The 21351-nt window shown below is 47.1% G+C and overlaps 1 protein-coding gene across 1 annotated transcript in view; it reads right to left on the bottom strand.

The window, feature by feature from the left end:
• The window catches only part of CD9 (CD9 molecule), a 29025-nt gene extending 8191 nt beyond the window's left edge, over positions 1–20834 (bottom strand). Inside the window, exons 1-2 of the mRNA XM_035138031.2 lie at positions 20582–20834; positions 559–658 (exon numbers count right to left, since the gene is read on the bottom strand). Coding sequence (XP_034993922.1) covers positions 559–658; positions 20582–20647 — 166 coding nt within the window. The 5' untranslated portion in view covers positions 20648–20834. The remainder of the gene's footprint in view (positions 1–558; positions 659–20581) is intronic.
• Positions 20835–21351: the final 517 nt, after the last annotated feature.

Raw genomic sequence — 21351 nt, 5'->3', positions numbered from 1 at the left:
TCCTACAGCGGGACTGTAAGATGTCAAAAGAAAGGAAGGACAGAAATTCCCCTTTCTTCTGGGAAAAAACTAAAGATAAAAACAGTACAAAATATAGTAATTATTTTACTATATTAATATTAAAGGTCTTTCCCAAGAGTGGCTCAGCTTGATTTGTGCTAGCATCTCTTAATGTGTATCCTTAGTGGTGATCATGAGATATCAAAGTATCCAATTTTCTGCCAATTCAAAGATTTACACAATTTCAGATTTCCAGCTAGGGTAAAAGTGCCATATCGTTTTTAGGGGGCACTCTATACTCCTGTTTCCAGCTGGAAGATATATTTTTGTACATTTTTAGAGACCAAGGAATCTGAGATGGCACATATACAAAATTTCACTTTGTCAAGGGCAAGGAAATACCCTAATACTTTTGGTATCTATGTGAACAGGTCATTCCGTACAAAGCATCTTTACACATCTAATAATTGGTTTCCTTAGTCACAGTTAATACTTTTAAAAGCAGTGTAAGTATCAGGTGTTCTGTTCATACCGTTGAGCAATAATCTCACAACATACCTGTATAGAATGTTTTATTCTCCTCCTGATCAAAAATATCTTTTGTCTGTTTATCAAATCGAAGCCATAGTCCAATTGCAAGGACTGCCGTTCCTGCAAGCTATGGAAAAAGGGGGGGGGAGACAAAAAACAAAAATTTTAATTATGCATTTTACAATTTTAGGTGCCTAAGAAGTCAATTTTGGACAGTCCCCCGATATTATTGACTTTTTAAAATACCCATATGCATTAGACTGATTGGTTTTCAAACTTTTGGTCCTTCCTTTGGAAGCTGATATCATGAGAAGGGGTTCCCAGAAAGACTGCTTGGCGTGGCTGCAGTGTTCCTCGGGGAGTGTGGAAAGCACTCAGGGTGAAAACACAGGGGTCAATCAAAAGATTCCAATAGATCTGATCAGCATGTGGGGAGATCCAGGCATGCTCACTGAAATGCACGCTAGAATTTTCAGTAGCTTTAAAGGGGTTCCATGAGAGAGTGTGGGGAAATCACTCAGCAGACTGGCAGGCACACTTGACAACCCAAGAGGGAACAGTAGCACAGCAGCCACCAATTAATATACAGTACAGTGGTACCTCTAGTTGTGGACACGATCCATTCCGGGGTAACGTTCGCACCCCGAAAAGTCCGCAACTAGAGTGGTGCTTCTGCACAAGCACTTCTGCGCATGTGCGAAGCACGCAGAACGCTTCTGTGTGCGCAACCTGAAAGTAAACACTTCTGGGTTTGCCGCCTTCGCAAGCCGAAGAGACGCAACATGAACCTAACGCAACATGCGGTACGACTGTAGTCATGTGCCCACAGGTTTAACAAAAACAGCGAAGAGTGAAACTGCATTTTTGTTTAAATGGCTGAAACCAACTGCCAAATTATACAGATCCTTGAGCACGCCAATACGTTTACACCTTTCGCCAATAAACATGCCGTTTGTGTAGAAAGAAGAGTTTGTAAGAACGCTAAGTAGAATTCTGCTGGGGTAACAGATAGAAGATGTAAGAACTGCCTGTTCTGATTCAGAACAAGAGAGGCCCATCTACTACCATCTACTGTTTTCAAGAGCTGCCAACCAAATGCCCTTGGAATCTCTCAAGCAGGCCAGGATCATTTACTGCAAGCATCAGTACTTGGTCTTGATGGCGGAACAGGAATTCTAGAAACCTTGGGTGGCAAATACAGAATACCAGGATGGTTCTTTTTTTAAAAAAGAGGGGTGGAGATGAAAAAGAGAGAAGAGAAAACACTTCAAGGTGAACTGTTCACATGTCTTTTGTCTCATGTTTTCCCCTCTCCCCATCCGAAACTCTGAAAAGTTACAGGTTTCTTAAGCTTTCAAGCTTTCCTAATTCACTGCAAAGTTGTGCAATTTGTGTTATAAAGGAGATTATTAAATTCTGGAAAATGAATGACAAGACTGTCATTCATTATATTAATAACAATAAACAACAACAACAACAACAACAACAACAACAACAACAACAACAACAACAAATCATCTACTACTCATTTCTCCCAAACTGGGATTCTAGGAGAGATTGCCATCACTTTACAGAGGACTCTGGGGAGCTTTCGAAGATGCGCATTCTGCTGTTGTGGAATGTCTGGCTGAGCTGGTTGGGCCTCATTGTCACATTGCGATCTGCGAATGCGCTCTAGAATGCACAGCCAGCAAAATCTACATTGCAGAATATTGGTAGAATTCCTTCTTTTTGAAGGAAGCTTGTCACTAATCTTGTCATGGAGAAACCCCTTAGTTTTCCAGATCACAGTTTGAAACCCGCAGACCCATCTAGGGTATGGAAGCACCAATGCCAGCTCATGGAAGAGCCAATTCAGAGACACACTGTTTCATCTCTGAGAACGCAATTATTATTGGGTACAAGGCGTTCCCTGGATAAGACCATTAAACCACTGCAAAAATGGTTTTAAGAGGAGAATTTACTAACGTGCCCTTGCAACATTTCAGATTTATTTTTAATTTTATTTTTAAAATCCCATTTACAAATGTGTGTTAATCCCTCCAAAATTAGGAACACAGGGAACTACTTTATACAAGAGACAACTTACTGAGAAGGAGAAATGAAAGTATAAAGCAATCGAAAGAGAAAGAAAGAGAAATGCGTTTATGAGAAATGGTGGGTCCTGCAACTCTGGGCTGAGTGGAATGTAAAGTCTACATAAACTGATAGCAACAGGCATCCTCCACCAGACCACGTAGACTGGGAGCTTATCTCAAGGTGTGATTATCTCCCAAGGGAGGCTGTTGGGCAAACACACGAACAAGAGAAAGAGCAGAAGATCTAGTTTGGGGAGTGGAAAATTCCTACTACCGATATTGTCATGTGTATCTCTTTGGGTTATGTCACGCTTAGTATAAATAGGAGTGTGCTTTAGTTGCTGGGTGTCCCATTTCCCTCATTCACATGGTGAGAGTAAGTTGGGAAGTACTGCAAAGTTCTCACAAATACTGTATCTCATTTTACTGAAAACGGTTTCTGGAGGGCCACTCCAAACATCCTGGATTGGGGTCTTGAATCCTGACACTTACGTAACAGTGCTGTCTACTGTGACCTGCTACATGTAAAGCAGATTTAAAAATGAGACACAGCCCTTCCCTTTGCAGGAAAGCATGCTAGATGGGAAAGGAAGCGTCAGAAATCCAACAACAAGGTGAAAATGTTTGTAACATTTGATATACAGTGGTGCCTCGCTAGACAAATTTAATTCATTCCACAGGTCTTTTCTTATAACGAAAAATTCGTCTAGCGAATCCCATAGGAATGCATTGAATTTTTTTGATTTTTTTGTGCATAGGAACGCATTAATTGAATTTCAATGCATTCCTATGGGAAACCGCGATTCGCTAGACGAATTTTTCATAAAACGAATTCGTCTAGCGAGGCAACCTCCGCTAGAAAAAACCTTTCGTTAAGTGGAAATTTCGTTAAGCAGGGCATTCATTAAGTGAGGCACCACTGTATCGTCAAATGCTAGTCTTTTCCCAATGGAGGCAGTTTATCTTAGAAAAATCTATGTACAATGAAAGGAAGGCTGCTGTACCCTAGCGTACAGAGAAGGTCCCAGATTCAATCCAGTGTTTGAAATTTGCCAGGCGCATTTTGCACCTGGCTACCAAGTGAAGATGCCTGGGAATCCTTTAATCTCGACTGTTTTCACATGCTAGCAACACATCCTGTAGAATTCTGTTATATTTTATCTGCACAATCAGAATATTTCAGGAACCAAAAAGTCGTACAGTAGTACCTCGTTTTGTGACCGGGAGCCGTTCCGGAGCCCCGGTCGCTGGCCGAAAAGGACACTGGACAAAGTGGCGTGTCTGCGCACGCACACACTTCTGTGCAAGCAGTGAACCCGGAAGTAACCCATTCTGGTACATCTGGGTTTGCTGCGGACGTTTCGACGGAATGGGCGCTTGACGAGCCGGACACTAGATGAGGTAGCACTGTATTGAAAAATATGACTTTTGAGCCATCTGCCCCTATAATGGCAACTGCAACCCTGGTTTAAGGAGTCATTTGGCATCTAGCTTATATATCTGAGCTTCTAACATTGACTCACTCCCTGGGCATTACAAGTTCAGGAGGGCTATCGCTGGGAAAGGCCTGTGCCTGAGATTTTGGTGAACCACTGCCAACTGGAATGGATGGCGTAAGTCTCAACAAACCAATGGTTGAACTTAAGATATTGCTAGAGGGGAGAGACTAGTGGAACATCAAGGGCAATCCTTTTCCACCTGGCTCACCTCACCCCTTGCCTCAGACGTTTCTAAGGAGCAGCTGCAACCTAAGTATTTATTCTTGCTCTCTCCAGCATTTGTTGTGAAGGAATGCACTTTGCCTTTTTTGCAGGAACATGGCTGCACTGGGTTTTTAATATTTCTGAAATGTTTAAGATTTTGTTACCTTGATTTATTTATATATATATAATTTTTTTGTATTTGTATGCTTATATTTTTGTGTGTGCACAACCTTGGGGGGGGGCTCTCTCCCTTTTTTGGCTGCAAGGCATCTTATAAACAGCAACATAACATATGGATGAGTTATCCAGTGACGTATCATTATGTGGTGAAATGCCACATGTTACGGTTCCATGTGTGAGCTGACCCAGAGAACGCTGTGGTTGAATAGCCAGCAGCCTGGGAGGCAGGTCTAACAAAAGCAACACAACACAACACACAGAGTCAATCCTTTAATTCTGTCAAGGTTTCTTTTGTAGCTTGAAAATGCCTTTGATGTGGTTCTCACTGTACATTCAAGAGTCACTGCAGTATTCTTATACAAGTTATCTGCTATGAACAGTGCTATAAACCAGTTTCTCATATTTAAAGGCTCATGTGCACCCCTTCATGAGGAGGGGTATCAAAAAAATTCATCAACGTCCTGATATGGAGGCGGTGATTAGCAGCTCTCAAAGGAGATCACAACAGCTACATCAAGAGAAGTTTCAAACATTGCCAGTGTACCAAACTTTACAAGTTTTTCCTTCGTATAATGTGGCTTGGTGGTCCTATTAAAACTGGTAACCCCCTTCTGGTTGTTTGGGCATGCATAGCTCCCCTCTCCTTCACAGTTGCTAGGAGAAGTGGATGATTCTATCAGACCGACACAAAGAGATGCTGCAGGGTATCAAGTAACTCAATGGCCACATTCCAGTCGAACATCCTCAGGTTCCTGAGCACTACCCGCTCATCTGGGCAAAGGGGGGCCACGAGGAGGAGGAAACGGGAATCATCTGCTTCCATTTGCAACCTGGAATCATCTGCTTCCATTTGCAACCGTTGAATGAATGTCATTTCATTCAAACTCAGGACAAACTGAGGTGAGTTCAAAACAAATGCTGGAAAGAAAGAGAGAAGCAGGTTTCACATGCCCCTGTGTAACATCTGAACCAGGTCAGTGTGCTGTGGCATGAGGTTTTCCTTGACAACGCTTTATTGTATTATGAACATTTCTTAAGAAGGGATCCACAGTTATCTTGGTGGGGCAGGTAAGGTTCCTGGTGTGCTTAACCACAACTAGGCAATTAGGAAAGCAGGATAACATCTGCCCTGTAGACAATACCCTCCCTTCTGAAGCACACGTCTCCTACTGCTTCTAGCTGCAAATACAGTGGCACCTCTAGTTGCGGACTTAATCTGTTTCGGGGTGCCGTTCACACCCCAAAAAGTCTGCAACTAGAGTACCTCTTCTGCGCATGTGTGCAGCGCAATTGATCGCTTCTGCGCATGCACGAAGATAGTTTATGAGCATGCGAGAAGCACATAGATCGCTTCCATAGCTGCCAAGTCTCCCGTTTTCCCCGGGAAATCCCCGTTTTCCCAGCTGTTCCTAGCTGAAAAAACGGATTTTTTTGTTTCCCCCCGGTTTATTCTGGCACAGCGGCCATTTTGGAACTGGGCAGAGCATGCTCAGAAGCGACTTTTGATGCTGCTCTGCCCAGTTCCAAAATGGCTGCAGTGCGCCTTCTGGCGCGGCGGCCATTTTGGAACTGGGCAAAGCAGCATCAAAGGTCACTTCTGAGCATGCTCCGCCCAGTTCCAAAATGGCGGCGGCGCTACTTCCGGTCTGCTATTTCCGGCCCGGTCCCTTGTTTCTCTGACAGCAACTTGGCAGGTATGATCGCTTCTGTGCATGTGCAGGCGGCGAACCCGGAAGTAAACACTTCTGGGTTTGTGGCGTTCATAAGCTGAAAGTTTGTAACAAGAGTTCATAACAAAAGTTCGTAACAAAAGTTCGCAACACGACGTATGACTGTAACCTGGTGTACACAGTGATATAGCAAATAGAATTACTGCATTTCTGAAGATCTGTGGATGTGCAACTTACTCACGGGCTGCTTTTGAAGATACTTTTTAATGCTTTTGAAGATACTTTTTAACCCAAGGTGGCAGTGGGAGAGGAGAGAAAAAAAGTGGTGCAGTGTTGTGGAGCCTAAGGTCTTAGATGAGAAAAGAATTGGAAGATATCATCTGAAGTGCAGTGCACTTTGTGCATCTCTCTCCACAGGGGAGCCACGGGAGGGCTGCTGGAGTAGCTTAGCCCTCTGCTTTTCTTCCTCTCTTTGCAAAGCCAAGCTAGCTCAGCAGCTTGGCTGTTGAAGAACTTCCTGACAGTAAGAGCTGTTCGGCAGTGGAATTTGCTACCAAGGAGTGTGGTGGAGTCTCCTTCTTTGGAGGTCTTTAAGCAGAGGCTTGACAGGCATATGTCAAGAATGCTTTGATGGTGTTTCCTGCTTGGCAGGGGGTTGGACTGGATGGCCCTTGTGGTCTCTTCCAACTCTATGATTCTATGATTCTAACAGCCAGGATAAGTATCAACTCAGCCAATTTCTAGCTCTTGTGATTTAGCAGGACAACGTAACCCAAAGAACACACATACGTAATTGTCCTTCAATACAGAATCACGCTTCCATTTCAACAGGGCTACTGCATACATGTGGAATTGAAGGCTGAAGGCATTTTGGCGCTCCATGTGCACTTTAGACAAAAGCTATCCACTCCTCGGAAAGAAAGTAAACTCTCAGTGTGAGGAAAGGGGCTGCAACCTCAGGATGGCAAGACTGTGCAACAAGGCACCTCAAGAATCGTCCTAAGAGGCAGAAGAGAGATGGCACGTATCTACGCCAGTCTTGAATAATAGCAGCCCAAGAACAGCAGCTCAGCCTCTGCCTGCCTGCCTGCCACCCCAAGCCTTAACTCGCACCCACAGTGCAAGTCTAAGCAGGGAAAGAATTGGTTTCTGGCACAGTATGAGAAAAGCTGGTCATGCCTCACAAAGGACAGGTGGTGCAATTTATGTTCAGAGGATGGAAACAACCTTTTCGGGCACAAAGGAGAGAAAAACGACGTAGTGCCACAGAATTCCTAGGAATGGGCCGGGACTGGATTAGAGTTATGCTAGGATATCCGGGCACACAGTAATTTGATGATTGTGTATTGATTTTATACAGTGGTACCTCTACTTACGAATAACTCTACTTGTGAATGTTTCTACTTACGAATGGAGCTCCGTCCGCCATCTTGGATACGGTTTAGATAGGATTTTTTCTACTTACGAATTTTTAGATAGGGTTGCTTCGACTTACGAATTTTTTCTCCCAATGCATTCCTATGGGATTCGACTTACAATTTTTTTCGACTTACAAATGTGTGTTCGGAACGCATTAAATTCGTAAGTAGAGGTACCACTGTAGTTGTAAACTACTTAGGAGCCATTTTGGCACATACCTATAAAACAAATAGATGGCGAGGCACCTAGAGCTTTTTGAAATATGTATTTCAGCCCTGTGCAGGATCGCTGCCTAAAAATGTATAATATTTTTTCAAATCCTAGTGCAGGGAAGGTTCCTCCATAGCCAGTGACTAAGGTCATAAGTAAAAGGTGACTGCCAGCTTCCAGTTAAAGCTGAGAAAGAGAAATGAGGGCAAAATAATCAGAGAGGGATCTGAGTACAAATGTCAGTATAGCTCAATACATCCTGCAAATGAAGTTGGGGGGGGGGGGCAGAAGAAAAGTTACACAACAGCTTCCAAGACCCTAGCACTACACTTAAATAGGGCAAGTGGTATTTTTTCTTACCAACAAAAACTCGACTTCAGATTGGTCTCCTCATGTCTTTTTGCCCTAAATAGCCAAACATTGCTAGAGCTTAATTAGGCAATTTCCAGAAACTTGGGTAATATTCTTTCTGTGTATCACCACTAAGCAACTTTTACAGCTAAATGATGTTTGATGAATTTCCCTGTTAACCACTGACACCTATTTCCCTTTTCAGTAAGTAAAATGCCTCTTTGTAAAAAGGAGTCTTTTTCTAGAGTCACCCTTCAGGCTTAACCAGGACATCCCTTGTGTCTGGTGAACAAACATGGACACTAAGGCATGGGGAAGATTTTCTCTAACGTGTAATTTAATCCAGAGAATAAACACTGCAGGATAGGCTACTGGAAAATGCAAACAGCAGCCTGAGAATCACTTCAGGGCCTCGTGGAGGCGGGACGTTGCTCAGGCAACAATCTTTGGCACAAATGCCCCTATTCAGACAAAAATAGAAAAAAATGTCCCTGTTTTCATCAGAGACATGTTAGAGGACATGCAGTTTTCCATGCAAGTTATAACCTTGTACATAACTTCACTTGGTGTTCAGAAAATGCACAGGATTGTGTTGTACGCATAATTTGGCAAAAATAGGGACAATTTTTTCCCACATTTTGTATTAAACCGTGTAAATATATGGCATATAAATAACTTTGCTGATCTGCAAGCACTTTCATAATTGATAAATTTCAATTTCCCATGCCCAGCTTGGAGGAGATGTACCGTGTTTCCCCTTTTTTAAAGTAAGCCATGGCAGGGTTTTGGGGGATTTGAGAAATATAAGACATACCCCGAAAATAAGCCATACTTCCGCGCTGCGTGCAGCAAGACCGCTGAGTGCCCCAGCCAGCTAGCGGGACCCAGCACGCTGGCCGCGGCAGGAGGAGGAAGCCTGCCAGGTCGGGTCGGCGCCCGGAAGCGGCGGTGGCTGCAGCGCTGACAAAGCGCGAAGGGCCCTTGTTGCTCCATGTAGCGCTGCTGTCCTGTGGCCAGCATGGCAAAGCTATTTGCACTTTGATGTGCTTTCGAACTGCTAGGTTGGCAGGAGCTGGGACCGAGCAACGGGAGCTCACCCCGTTGCAGGGATTTGAATCGCTGACCTTTTGATCAACAAGCCCTACGCTCTGTGCCACCCACGTCCCATTACAGTCAGGGGTACCTTCACCTTTTTTAGAGGCTACAGCAGGCTTCCTCAACCTCTCCCCCCCCCCATGTTTTTGGCCTACAACTCCCATGATTCCTAGCTAGCAGGACCAGTGGTCAGGGATGATGGGAACTGTAGTCTCAAAACATCTAGAGGGCCGAGGTTAAGGAAGCCTGGGCTATAAAGCCAAGCCTCTTAGGCAGGCACCCCCAAACTGCGGCCCTCCAGATGTTTTGGCCTACAACTCCCATGATCCCTAGCTAACAGGACCAGTGATCGGGGAAGATGGGAATTGTAGTCCAAAACATCTGGAGGGCCGAAGTTTGGGGATGCCTACTCTTAGGGTCCAAGCTTTATAGAAACAGACAGACTCCGGATATATTCATGACTATTCTATACAGGATCTGTGCTTCTCAAGAGGTCCAGGGTCTACTGCATGACATTCTCTTGGTGCAGTAGAGATTATAGTTTAAAACAAATAACATCCACATCCTACAAGCGAGCATTTCCTCATGTCTAGCCGCAGCTTTCTTCTGTGCAAGAGAAGAGGAAGACATGACCTCACAGGCATTTGTTTCCATACAGACAGTAAACAAGGATGTTTGCGGCAGCAGACTGACCACCCGTCCATGTCCCATGTGCAACTTATGCTTTTCTGACGTGTGTTCACTGTGACACAACCTCAACAGGTTTCAACATGGAAGAACCACACAAAGCCGCCTTTCCGTAGCAGCCAGTTCTGCTGAATCACGAGGGCCCAAGCTTAAAACAACCGGGACTTCCGTGAGTGCATCATGCCCCGGCATGTTCAATGCCGTTTGCAATACCTACTCAGTAATCCTTTACAAACAGCCTTATTGGAGATGTATTGTGCATGCACTGGAGATAAATGTTCGGAATGAATGGCTACTCAAGAAAACCTGCATTTAAAGGGTTTTTACCCCTGATGGGGTGAGAGCAAAACAGAAATACTGTACAAACAAATATAATTAAGAGATTAGGGGCGAAACAAAGCGGTAAGTCTCATGCCGCTTAACATTTATACAGCATTTCAGATTTGTCATATCTCATCTGTCATAAATGTATAAGCCAGGCATCCCCAAACTACGGCCCTCCAGATGTTTTGGCCTACAACTCCCATGATCCCTAGCTAACAGGACCAGTGGTTGGGGAAGATGGGAATTGTGGTCCAAAACATCTGGAGGGGCGAAATTTGGAGATGCCTGGTATAATGTATTATTAAGTTAAAATGTGAGCTGCAAGTAAAAGTACCAGTGAAATTATCAGAACCTTTAACTAACGATGCACCTGAAACCTCTGAAATGCTGTATTTGTGTGTTTTTTTAAAAAGAAAATGTTATATTGAATTTTGCATTTATGGAACTAAGAAGAATAATTCATCAAAAAAGGGGTAAAGACTGCAAGGTGTAGTAGGTGGGGGAACTTGCTGGGAGACAGAGAAGAGACACTTATGAAACCCAAGAGTGCAAGAAAATGACAATTTGGTTAGGATTCTGACAACTACACTACTTTAAGGATAGAGTGCCTCAAAGTATGGCATTTCTGTTCATTGTAAATCAATAATAATAATAATAATAATAATAATAATAATAATAATAATAATAATTAATACCCCGCCCATCTAGCCGGGTTCCCCTAGCCACTCTGGGTGGCTTCCAACAAAATATTAAAATAAAGAAATCCATCAGATATTAAAAGCTTCCCTGAAAAGCCTTGAGATGCCTTCTAAAGGTCTGGTAGTTGTTGTTCTCTTTGACCTCTAGTGGGAGGGCATTCCACAGGGTGGGTGCCACTACCGAGAAGGCCCTCTGCCTGGTTCCCTGTAACTTAGCTTCTCGTATCGAGGGAACCGCCAGAAGGCCCTCGGCGCTGGACCTCAGTGTCCGGGCAGAACGATGGGGGTGGAGACGCTCCTTCAGGTATATCCAAGGGCATACCCACCATGCGGCAAGTTAGGGCAGCTGCCCTACTCTAGAAGCAGAGCTGGTGGGCAGAGGCGGAGCACAGCCCGGCGGAGCGCGAGTTCGCCATTCCCGCCGCACCGCGCCGCACCCTCCCTCCAGCTCCCCGGCGCGCCCTCAGGCAAGGCCAAGCGCGGCGGGGAACCAGGGAGCGCGGCGCGGTGGGCGGGAACGCCGAACTCGCGCTCCGTTGGGCTGGGCTCCGCCTCCGCCCACCAGCCCTGCTGCTAGGGAGGGGCACAGCCCGGCGGAGCGCGAGTTCGCCGTTCCCGCCCGCCGCGCTGCGCCCTCCCTCCAGCTCCCCGTCGCGCCCTCTGGCAAGGCCAAGCGCGGCGGGGAACCAGAGAGCGCGGCGCGGCGGGCAGGAACGCTGAACTCGCGCTCCGCTGGGCTGGGCTCCGCCTCCGCCCACCAGCCCTGCTGCTAGGGAGGGGCACAGCCCGGCGGAGCGCGAGTTCGCCGTTCCCGCCCGCCGCGCTGCGCCCTCCCTCCAGCTCCCCGTCGCGCCCTCTGGCAAGGCCAAGCGCGGCGGGCGGGAACGCTGAACTCGCACTCCGCTGGGCTGGGCTCCGCCTCCGCCCACCAGCCCTGCTTCTAGGGAGGGGCACAGCCCGGCGGAGCGCGAGTTCGCTGTTCCCGCCCACTTTGTGGCCCCTCCCCTTCCGTGCCTTGGCCCCTCCCCTTGCCCCCCCCTAGTTTTGATCCTGGGTACGCCCATGGGTATATCAAAGGTATATCAAAGAAAATTCATCCTATCTTTCTGAAGCTCAGCGTGGAGATCTACCTCTTGTTGAATCAAACTTCAGTAAAGTGTCTCTCTCTCTCTCTCTCTGTGTGTGTGTGTGTGTGTGTGGCTGCCTTATAGTACTTTTAACATTTTTGCACTGAAGCAAAGCTTTCCCACGCTTGTGAAATGCTTAAATGTCTCTTCCCGCTTTTATATCCCACTTTTCTTCCAAGGAGCCCAAAAGGGTTGTACATGGTTCTTCCCCCTCAATATTTTGTTGTCACAACAACCCCATGAGGTACATTAGGCTGAGGGTATGTGACCAACCTGAGGTCACCCATTGAGCTTTATGGCCAAGTGGGGGTTTGAACCCTGGCCTCCCAGGTTTTACTCAAACAACCTAACCACTACACCACACTGCCAAACAGGGCCGGGTTGAGGTTTGATGAGGCCTTAAGCTACTGAAGGTAATGGGGCCCTTTATATGTCCAGCTGTCCTTTGTCAACAACAAATTGTTGCTGTTTTTGTGTTGAATATATGCTATATGGTAATTTATGGACCTAATAGGTATCTAAAGCCATTTGCCCTTAACAAATATGAGCCTACACAACACAAAACACTGTTGCTGTATGTAGGTTTTACTTTGTTTGTTTTTTAATCTTATATTTTAGAAATGTACATCCAGGGTTTTTTCCCTTTAAATTTTTTTGGGGGGCCCTAAGAGAGTGGGGCCCTAAGCTATAGCTTGTTTAGCTTATACCGTATGTAAATCCGGTACTGCTGCCAAACATTGTACAGTGACATATGGTAAGGTAAAGCATGTAAAAGGTAAAATAAAAAATTCCTTCAGTAGCACCTTAAAGACCAACTAAGTTTATATTTTGGTATGAGCTTTCGTGTGCATGCACACTTCTTCAGATGGTGTGCATGCACACAAAAGCTCATACCAAAATATAAACTTAGTTGGTCTTTAAGGTGCTACTGAAGGAATTTTTTTATTTTGCTTCGACTCAGACCAACACGGCTACCTACCTGTAACATGTAAAAGGTGTCTTTTGCAATGGGTTAGCCTTTGATGTTCTGATAAATTGAATAAACTTTAATCATTGCTTTTCTGGTTTCACCCCTGGACATGTGGAAGAATTACTCTGCAGTTTTAAGCTTTGCAACCAGCAATTATGGAGAAGTTTACAAAAAGAAGACAAATATTCCATTGAACCATGTAAGACATCTGTATACTATTGTAAAATGATTTACCGAATGTTCCGGCGTACAAGACAACTGGGCGTATAAGACGACCCCCCGCTTTTCCAGTTAAAATATAGAAGTTGAAATATACTCGCCACATAAGACTACGCAGAAGCGATTCCCGGTGCTGCGCTGCCCATTTCTGAGGTGCCGGAAATCGCTTCTGCTTGGACATGCGCAGAAGCCATTTCTGCGCATGCCTGGACATGCTTCTGCTCGGACATGCGCAGAAGCCATTTCCAGCTTCTGGGCATGCCCAGAAGCTAGAAATCGCTTCTGCGTGTGTGCAGATGCCATTTTCGGCACCACTCGGCGAGCCCCCGCACCGCACTGTGCTGGTTTAGCACGGTGCAGCACGGGGACTTGCCAAGCAGGCGGCTCGGTGACCGGGCGGCTCGTGGCCAGATAAACGGCCTCCATGGGCACAGCGCCGCTCCTGGTGAGTGGATTTACTGTACTTGTACAGCGCCCCCTTGCTGCTTTCATACGGTCGCCGCATACTGCGGGGAAGCGGCCGCGGCCGTTTTTGAGCTCCCCCCACCGTATGTGGTGACCGCAGATTCTCCAGTCCGGTTATACCCGGTGCATAAGATGACCCCCAACTTTTGAGAAGATTTTCCTGGGTTAAAAAGTCGTCTTATACGCCGGAAAATACGGTACAACTATTTGAAATCAATAATGATTTCTAAATAAAGCTTTGAAGATAAAATTATATGGTTGTCTATCCCCCCCACACACACTAATTACGTACTTTAGTTCAAATATTTGCACTGTTAGAAAGTCTTTAAATGTACTCTATTTAAATGTACTTTAAATGCTTTTTTCTGGGGGGATGCATGGGGACGCATACCCCTAAACATTTTGTGAATCTAACAGGAGAAGAAACTTAAAATTCTTAGTTTATCCTCTAACACGGTGAATCGTCAGTTCTGTTGCTACCCCCAATGGCAGCCTCATTTCCTTTCCCGGTGTTTTCTGTCTCAGACAGAAGCGAGCGTTTAATGTGTGAAGCAGTGTGGAATCTGGATGTGTGGTGTTTTACTGGTTCAAGTTTGGCCTCACTGAGGGGCAGTATTTCAACATGAGTAAGAAAAATTACTATTTTTCATCATCACAGCCAGCAAAGAAGTATAAAGTTAATGATGACTCTGTGTAATATGAGGAAATGCATGTTCTTTGTACTTTTGTCCATTTACTGTATTTATTTCCTCCAATTTGAATTACAGTGGTGCCTCGCAAGACGAATTTAATTCGTTCCACGAGTCAATTCATTTTGCGAAAAATTCGTCTTGCGAATCGTGGTTTCCCATAGGAATGCATTGAAATTTCTTTTTTTGCCCATAGGAACCCATTAATTAAATTTCAATGCATTCCTATGGGAAACCGCGATTCGCAAGACGAATTTTTCACAAAACGAATTCGTCTTGCGAGTCACCATCAGATCACAAAACGCATTTGTCTTGCGAAAAATTAGTCTTGCAGGGCATTCGTCTTGCGAGGTACCACTGTATAAAATGCTGATTTTCTTGAGTGACAATGAGAGGACCCCTAAACACTGGATATACTTATACAGAAAAAAAGCACTGGATATACGTATACAGTACATAAAATTTGCACAGCATACTTTTGCTTGGCTTCCTTACAACACAGAGCTCAAAAAATGATAAATCAGATAGCAATAAATTTTCGTGCACCTGGCTAATTTCAAACACTGGGTGCCAGCAGTGTGGCAGAAAGCGTGGGTGCACAAAGGCCCAGTTGTAAGCCAGCACATCATGTGAGGCAAGAAATGTGCCATGACTCCTCACAGTTTCCTTGTTTTTTTTGGTGTCAAAACTCTTCAATTAAAGTAAAGGGTTTTTTCCCCCAATTAAAAAGTATCTTAGAATATGTCCTATGTTGTTTGGGGGAGGCAGTAGAGGGTGGATGGAGGCAGGATTGTGAGTATGTATACAGGCAAGTGGAGATTTCTCTAACTTCACTTTAAAACAAGCCACCTCCTTGAGCTTTTGCACTGTCAAAGCCAAGTCCCCCCCCCCTTCCTTCCTGCCTTCCTTCCTGTGCAACCAAGACATTTCACAGCTTCAGGGGAGGGACTGCTGGGAAGAAGCTTTTGCAGAAGAAGAAAAAGAAAAAGAAGAAGAAGGCACCCTGCTACCTCTTTAAGCTGGAATGTATGGTTTTACGGCACCATCGGTTTTCACAGACAAGAACCGAGTAAGTGCCACTTCTTCCTGGCGTTCCTTGGTAGCTTATCAGAAATGCCTCTGCCAATAACAGCAGGCAAGATTCCACAAAACACACCTTGTGTGCCACTTTTTCTGCTCTGGAACGCACAATTATGTATGCATGTGTATGAACTGGATATGACATTTTACTGTATTTTTAATCTTTTGTTGGAAGCTGCCCAGAGTGGCTGGGAAAACCCAGCCAGATGGGTGGGGTACAAATAAATTGTTGTTGTTGTTGTTGTTGTTGCTGCTGCTGCTGCTGCTGCTGCTGCTCTGTTTGGAAACAGGCCCCAAGGAAGAGCTCTACCTCAGGCATCCCCAAACTTCGGCCCTCCAGATGCTTTGGACTACAATTCCCATCATCCCCGACCACTGGTCCTGTTAGCTGGGGATCATGGGAGTTGTAGGCCAAAACATCTGGAGGGCCGCAGTTTGGGGATGCCTGCTCTACCTGGCCCTGTCATTGCTATCTTTAGATGGGAAGCAAAGACTTATTTCAATGAACTTCTGCCGGTTCCTTTCTTGAAACTGGTTTTATGTTCCAGCTGCTTTTTAAGATGCTCGCTGCCTTTCAGCGCCCGCTTTCTTATCGTGTGCTTTCTTTTTGACTTCAGCTTCATTTTAAAAAAAAACTTCATACTAAAGCGAAGCAAAAGCATCAAGGAACAATTTGAACTATGTAAGCACAAGCCTGTCCACTCCCTAGCAACAACAAAACGCCGAACAAGGATAAATGAAATTTCTCTCCCTACTTCAATCAACTACTCACCACACACAGAGAGAGAACCAACAACAGCAGGCAAGCCAATTCGAAACTGGTCAAGCATGTTTGAAGCAGGGCCGCCTGAAGCATATCCGGTGCTATAGTGCAAAGCTTTCCCCGGCGTCGGCGTCCCCCCAATTTCCCAGAGTTTTTTTAGGGAGGACAGCACTGCCAGTGGGGCTGAAGGAGGCGGGCAGTGGCTGGAGGGCAGCTCCTTCAGCGGGGAAGAGGTGGAGGCTGGCCACAGTGCCTCCCGGCTCAGCTGGCCGCTTTGTGCCATGGTGGCCACAGCAGATGGAGGCTGCAGGCGCGGCGCTGCTTCGGTGCAGCATGGCGGAGGTAGGCGAGGGCGGCGAGCTGATACCGGGGGGCGCCACGTCCAGCCTCCGCCCCTTCCCTAGCGCCCTCCAGAACTTGGCACCCTGGCACCCCGCACCTTTATGGGTAAGATGCTCCTGGTTTGAAGTGTTCCAGAACAGCTTGTCTCTGCCACAGAGACCTCTGAAGCACCAGCACTTCTCTTCAGCTAGAACACGCTAACAGCAAATTATAAAAAGTATCCAGGAGCCAAGAATGCACAATCACCCGCATACCTAGCCCCACATCCAATATCTGAGCTCTGCACTGAGCAGACTCAGATTTTGTTAGCAGGCTTCTTTTACAAAAAATAAAATACAATTAGGGCCCCCCTAACGGTTTTTCAGAGGGCTTTGCAGATCTATTCTGCCACAAGTTCTTGACACAGTAACAGTGGATTGTCATTCTGCTTCCTTAGTTGTTCTGTGATGTTTGCCCAATGAGACCGCACTGCTGCTATCTGAAGGGGCTATACAAAAGCAGGACAACAAAAGCCAACTCGGAACATTTAGGGAGACGATATTTCTAGAACACCGTTCATCCGAAGATCACCCTATGGAGGTGTCACCAGAAGTCACCCACTCACTGTCAATCATCTGCATCATTGCAATGGGGGTGGGGAGAGAGAAGTGCAATATACATAAATATACCTGAACACACTCTCTGAACTTGGTACGGCATCCATGCCCACTTCGATGTTCTCCTGTTTCCACCTGAAGGGAAATTCCTTGTACTGGAAAATCCCTTTGCATATTATGTGATTCCGCAACAACCTCCCAAGCAGGTCAGACCTGAAGTTGCACAATGGTGGGGGAGGCAGGCGGAAAGGAGAAAGTATCGAATTTTAGTCTTCTAGTGGGTGCAATAACTCTTGGAGAAACTAGCCGATTACTCAGCTAAGCTTTGTCACTCAGAAGATGAAGTCCCCACTTCACCGCAGCCTGAAAAACAGGGCCCTTGCTAAAATCCACTATCCGTGGTTTGGCATCCTCTCCATCTCAGGCCTCCTCTGGAACTTATTGAATGCCAAGTCACTTCACAAGCTGAGGTGGCAGAGCTGAGGTGGCAGAGCACTCCTATGGGACTCTATCGGCTCTGCATCACTGTGAATTAACATTTGTATAGCAATTTCTGATGGTCATGGTGATTTGATTCACATGCACCAGCTAGATGCATTCCAGTTTTATTGTTATTCCCCATACTGTAGATAAGTGGACTTAGGCAGAGAGTGCAGGTTTCTCAAGGTCACCTAATGAGTTCAAAGCAAAAGGCAAGATCTGAAGGGGTGTGTGTGTGTTCCTGGTTCATTATTAGTCATTATGCTACACCAGCCTTTGAAGGCCCTTTGGGAGTGTTTCGCATATTTTAATAAATGCATTTTGGCATGAGGCACTTTTCACAGGTAGGCAATTTCAAGCAAGCAACATTGATGTGCATTCTGGGGGGCGGCCAGAGTATTGGATTACACCAATGTTAACTCCTGTGGAGGAGTGTATTTATTTCAAAGAGACAGATTCCAGATAAAGCCAAGATAAAAGATGGCCCTAGGGCAGAAGAAGAATGTAATTCAAACACTGATTGTAATACCTTCCCCCCAGCCTGACACTCTCCCATAATCCCTGACCATTGGGTCCTGGTGGTTGAGACGATGGGAGTTTCAATTTGGAGGACACCAGGTTGGGGAAGGCTGGTCTACAACTCATTCTGCCATCTAGAATAGAAAGCAGGGAAATGATACCATTCCTATGGAAGCACCTTCAGAATGTACCTTCTTTACAAAGAGCGTTAACAATTTGGGAAACCTTCCAGGAGTCTCCTGCAACCTATTAAAAGAACTTCAGTCTATGATATGGAAAGGAGCTACAGTGGTATCTTGGTTTACAACCATAATCCATTCCGGAGGTCCGGTTGTAAATCAAAACAGGTTGTAAACCAAGGTGCACTTTCACCAATGGGGCCTCCCAAAAAATTAAAATGGGTTGCAATCCAAAAATAATGGGTTGTAATCCAAAAAAAGGGACACGCACTTCCGGATTTGACATGGTTGTAATCCAAAACGGTTGCAAACCAAGGTAACACTGTACATCCAAATATTTTTCTGGCTACTTAAGAGTAGCAAGTATGTACTGTACTGGAAAGGGCATTTCAAGTTACAACTCAAAAACTGTACCATCTTTCCCAGAAGCTATTCTAATCTGGGTGTCCTGTGGTTATATACCTCTTTATATGAAATGCCCTCTGCGCATGATCAGGGCCCCTAGTGTTACACGTCGTCGTGACCTGATCTAATAAGACAAATCATGGCTTAGTGAAAACAAGGAAATGTGGGGGCTCCTGGAGAGACCCTCCAGCTCCTGTGAGCCAAGTCATGGCTTGCCTTCAAGTGTTTTCTGAACCCAGGCCTATGGTTTGCCTCCAGAAAAACCACAAGCTGTGAACCCAAGAACAGCTCACGAAGCAAGGGCAAACCATGAGCCTGGGTTCAGACCTCACACACCAAGCCAAACGGGGGCTTAGCTCACAGCAGACGCAAGCCAGAGAAGGAGCCAAGTGGCTGCGATCTCCTCTCCCGGGAGGTCCCACTAAGACAGAGCTTGGGTTTAGCTAGGCTTCCGGGCTAGGTCTGTATTTATGTTCTTAGAACGGAGCTCCTGGGAGTGAAAAGCCGTTTCAGACTTTTGAATCCTAGAGAATCCCCAGCTCAAAGCAACTCTGAGAGCTACAGCGTGGCACTGGAGGGGGCACAGATTGAGGCAGCCCTTCCGCCCCACTGCTCAGTGACCCTCCCAAGCACAAGGGAGGAAACAGCAGAGAAGCCCTCATGATGGGGGGGGGGGCTGTGCCAAGAAACCACATGCTCTGCCAGATTCACCAGTGGCGCAGACCACACCTCTTACCATGAGTCCTGATAACTTGCACCTCTCTTGTGCGGGGGCTAAACTTTTAACTATAAACTCTCCACCAATTACCAGCTCTCTGGAACTCTTCCCACTAGCTCCCAAGATGTTCTCTGTGGTTTCTCAGCGGAGAGCGAAATGCACTGCCCAGAGGGCAGGTTATCTTTTACGCCCAAGTTGCCGGCTGAAGCCCCGCACCTGGGCAGGAGGAGTAAGGTGTGCTATCTCCCTCCGCTACCCTGCTCCTCCGATTCCGGCGCTGGGTTGCCACTCCCCGCTCCGCCTCAGCTTCAGGGCCTGCCGGGAGAGACTGTCCGGGGGAGCGGGAGGGAGCCAAGGTCCCTAAACTTAAGGTCGCTATCAAGGGCCTGTTTATGGAGCGCTTGCCCGGCGACTGGAGCAGCAACCCTGCCGACTCGCTTGAAAGCGGCGCTGCACCAAGCAAGTATCACCCGACAACTCTCCCCGGGCGTCTCCCCGCCCAGGGGTGCCAACTTGAATAAAATATTTGGGGGGGGGTGCAGGTAAGCCCCACCCTGCATAATCGATCACACACAAAACTTTTGAATGGCAGTGCCAATAAACTTGGGGGGCAGTCCCATAAAAAAAATTAAAGAGGAAAGTGACCTCGGCCCCTAGGAGTTAGCTCCTATGTTCCCACTTGCCTTGCCGCAAAGTTGGGGTTTTTTTTTGGGGGGGTAGGGGTGGGAATGGGCTGCCAGACTGCGCGAAGGGTCCTAAGTCACTTTAATTAACCGCACCCACCCCAAACAAAGGCGCGGCCTCGGAGAGGTTAGGGACGCGCAACACCTGGCCCGCCCGGGAAGCTCAACTCCGGTCGGCCGCGGCTACAAGGCGCTCCGCAACACGTGGTCGGGGAGGGGGTCCTCTCAGGTCTAGGGGCTTCGGGAAAGCAATGAAACGCCCCCCCCCAGCCTCTCAACATGTTCGGGGGCTACGAAGCCCCGGCTGAGGAATGAGGGAGCCCCCTGGCGGGGCACCGCCAAGTCTGCATTCCCCGGCCGCGCCCTGGCGGGCTCCCGATCCGACGACGCGCGAACTTACCCAGAAGAAGAAGTTGAACGTGAAGAGCAAGTACTTGATGCACTTGGTGCCTCCCTTGACGGGCATCTTGGCGGGCTGAGACGGGCAGGTTTCACTCTGGGGCGACTTGGCTCAAGCGGCGCTCCTGAAGCTGCTCGGCGTTTCTCGACGACGCGGCTCCGTCTCCAGCTGCCAGCCGTCTGCCCGCCCCGCTTTCTCCTTGCCGCTGCTCCGGCCCGCAAGCCCCACCTCAGACCTGGCGGCCTCGCCCTGCCGCCGCCGCCGCGCACCGCCTCCTCGAGCGCTGCGCCCGCCTCGCCGACGCCCTTCCCGGAGCTGCCCAGCGGCGACGCCCCCTCCCCGGCGGCGGAGACTTGCAGGCTGGGTCGGAAAGAACCGCCGGGCTTCCCTGGGGCTGAGTCACTCGCAGGCGAGAGGGGGGGGTGGCCGCCGCCCCGCCCACCCCGCCGGGGCTCTCCTGCTTTCTAGCGAAGAGTCCTGTAGAGCCCGAAAGCTTGCAGAGTTGCCGGAGTTGCTTGTTGTTTTTTCCGCCAAACTTGTTTGGCATTATGACTTGCCCTGCGTCATCAGTGTTTGCTTTACACAACAACAGAGGACCGGCCCTTGCCCTAAAGATCTTGCCACCTGAAACTTGGTGGAGGCAGGCAAAGCGAAACAAGCAGAAGGGTGCTTTCCTCCTCTTGTTTTGTGCACCCTTGTTCTCTTTGAATAGCAGCCTCAAGCACACAGACGTTTAGGAGGTGGTGCTTTTCCTCCCTTATCCACATTTC

This window comes from Zootoca vivipara, chromosome 5 (genome assembly GCF_963506605.1).
Source record: "Zootoca vivipara chromosome 5, rZooViv1.1, whole genome shotgun sequence".
Lineage (NCBI taxonomy): Eukaryota > Metazoa > Chordata > Lepidosauria > Squamata > Lacertidae > Zootoca > Zootoca vivipara.
The sequence above is the reverse complement of the archived record's forward strand: the minus strand, read 5'-3'. Positions and strand labels throughout refer to the sequence as shown.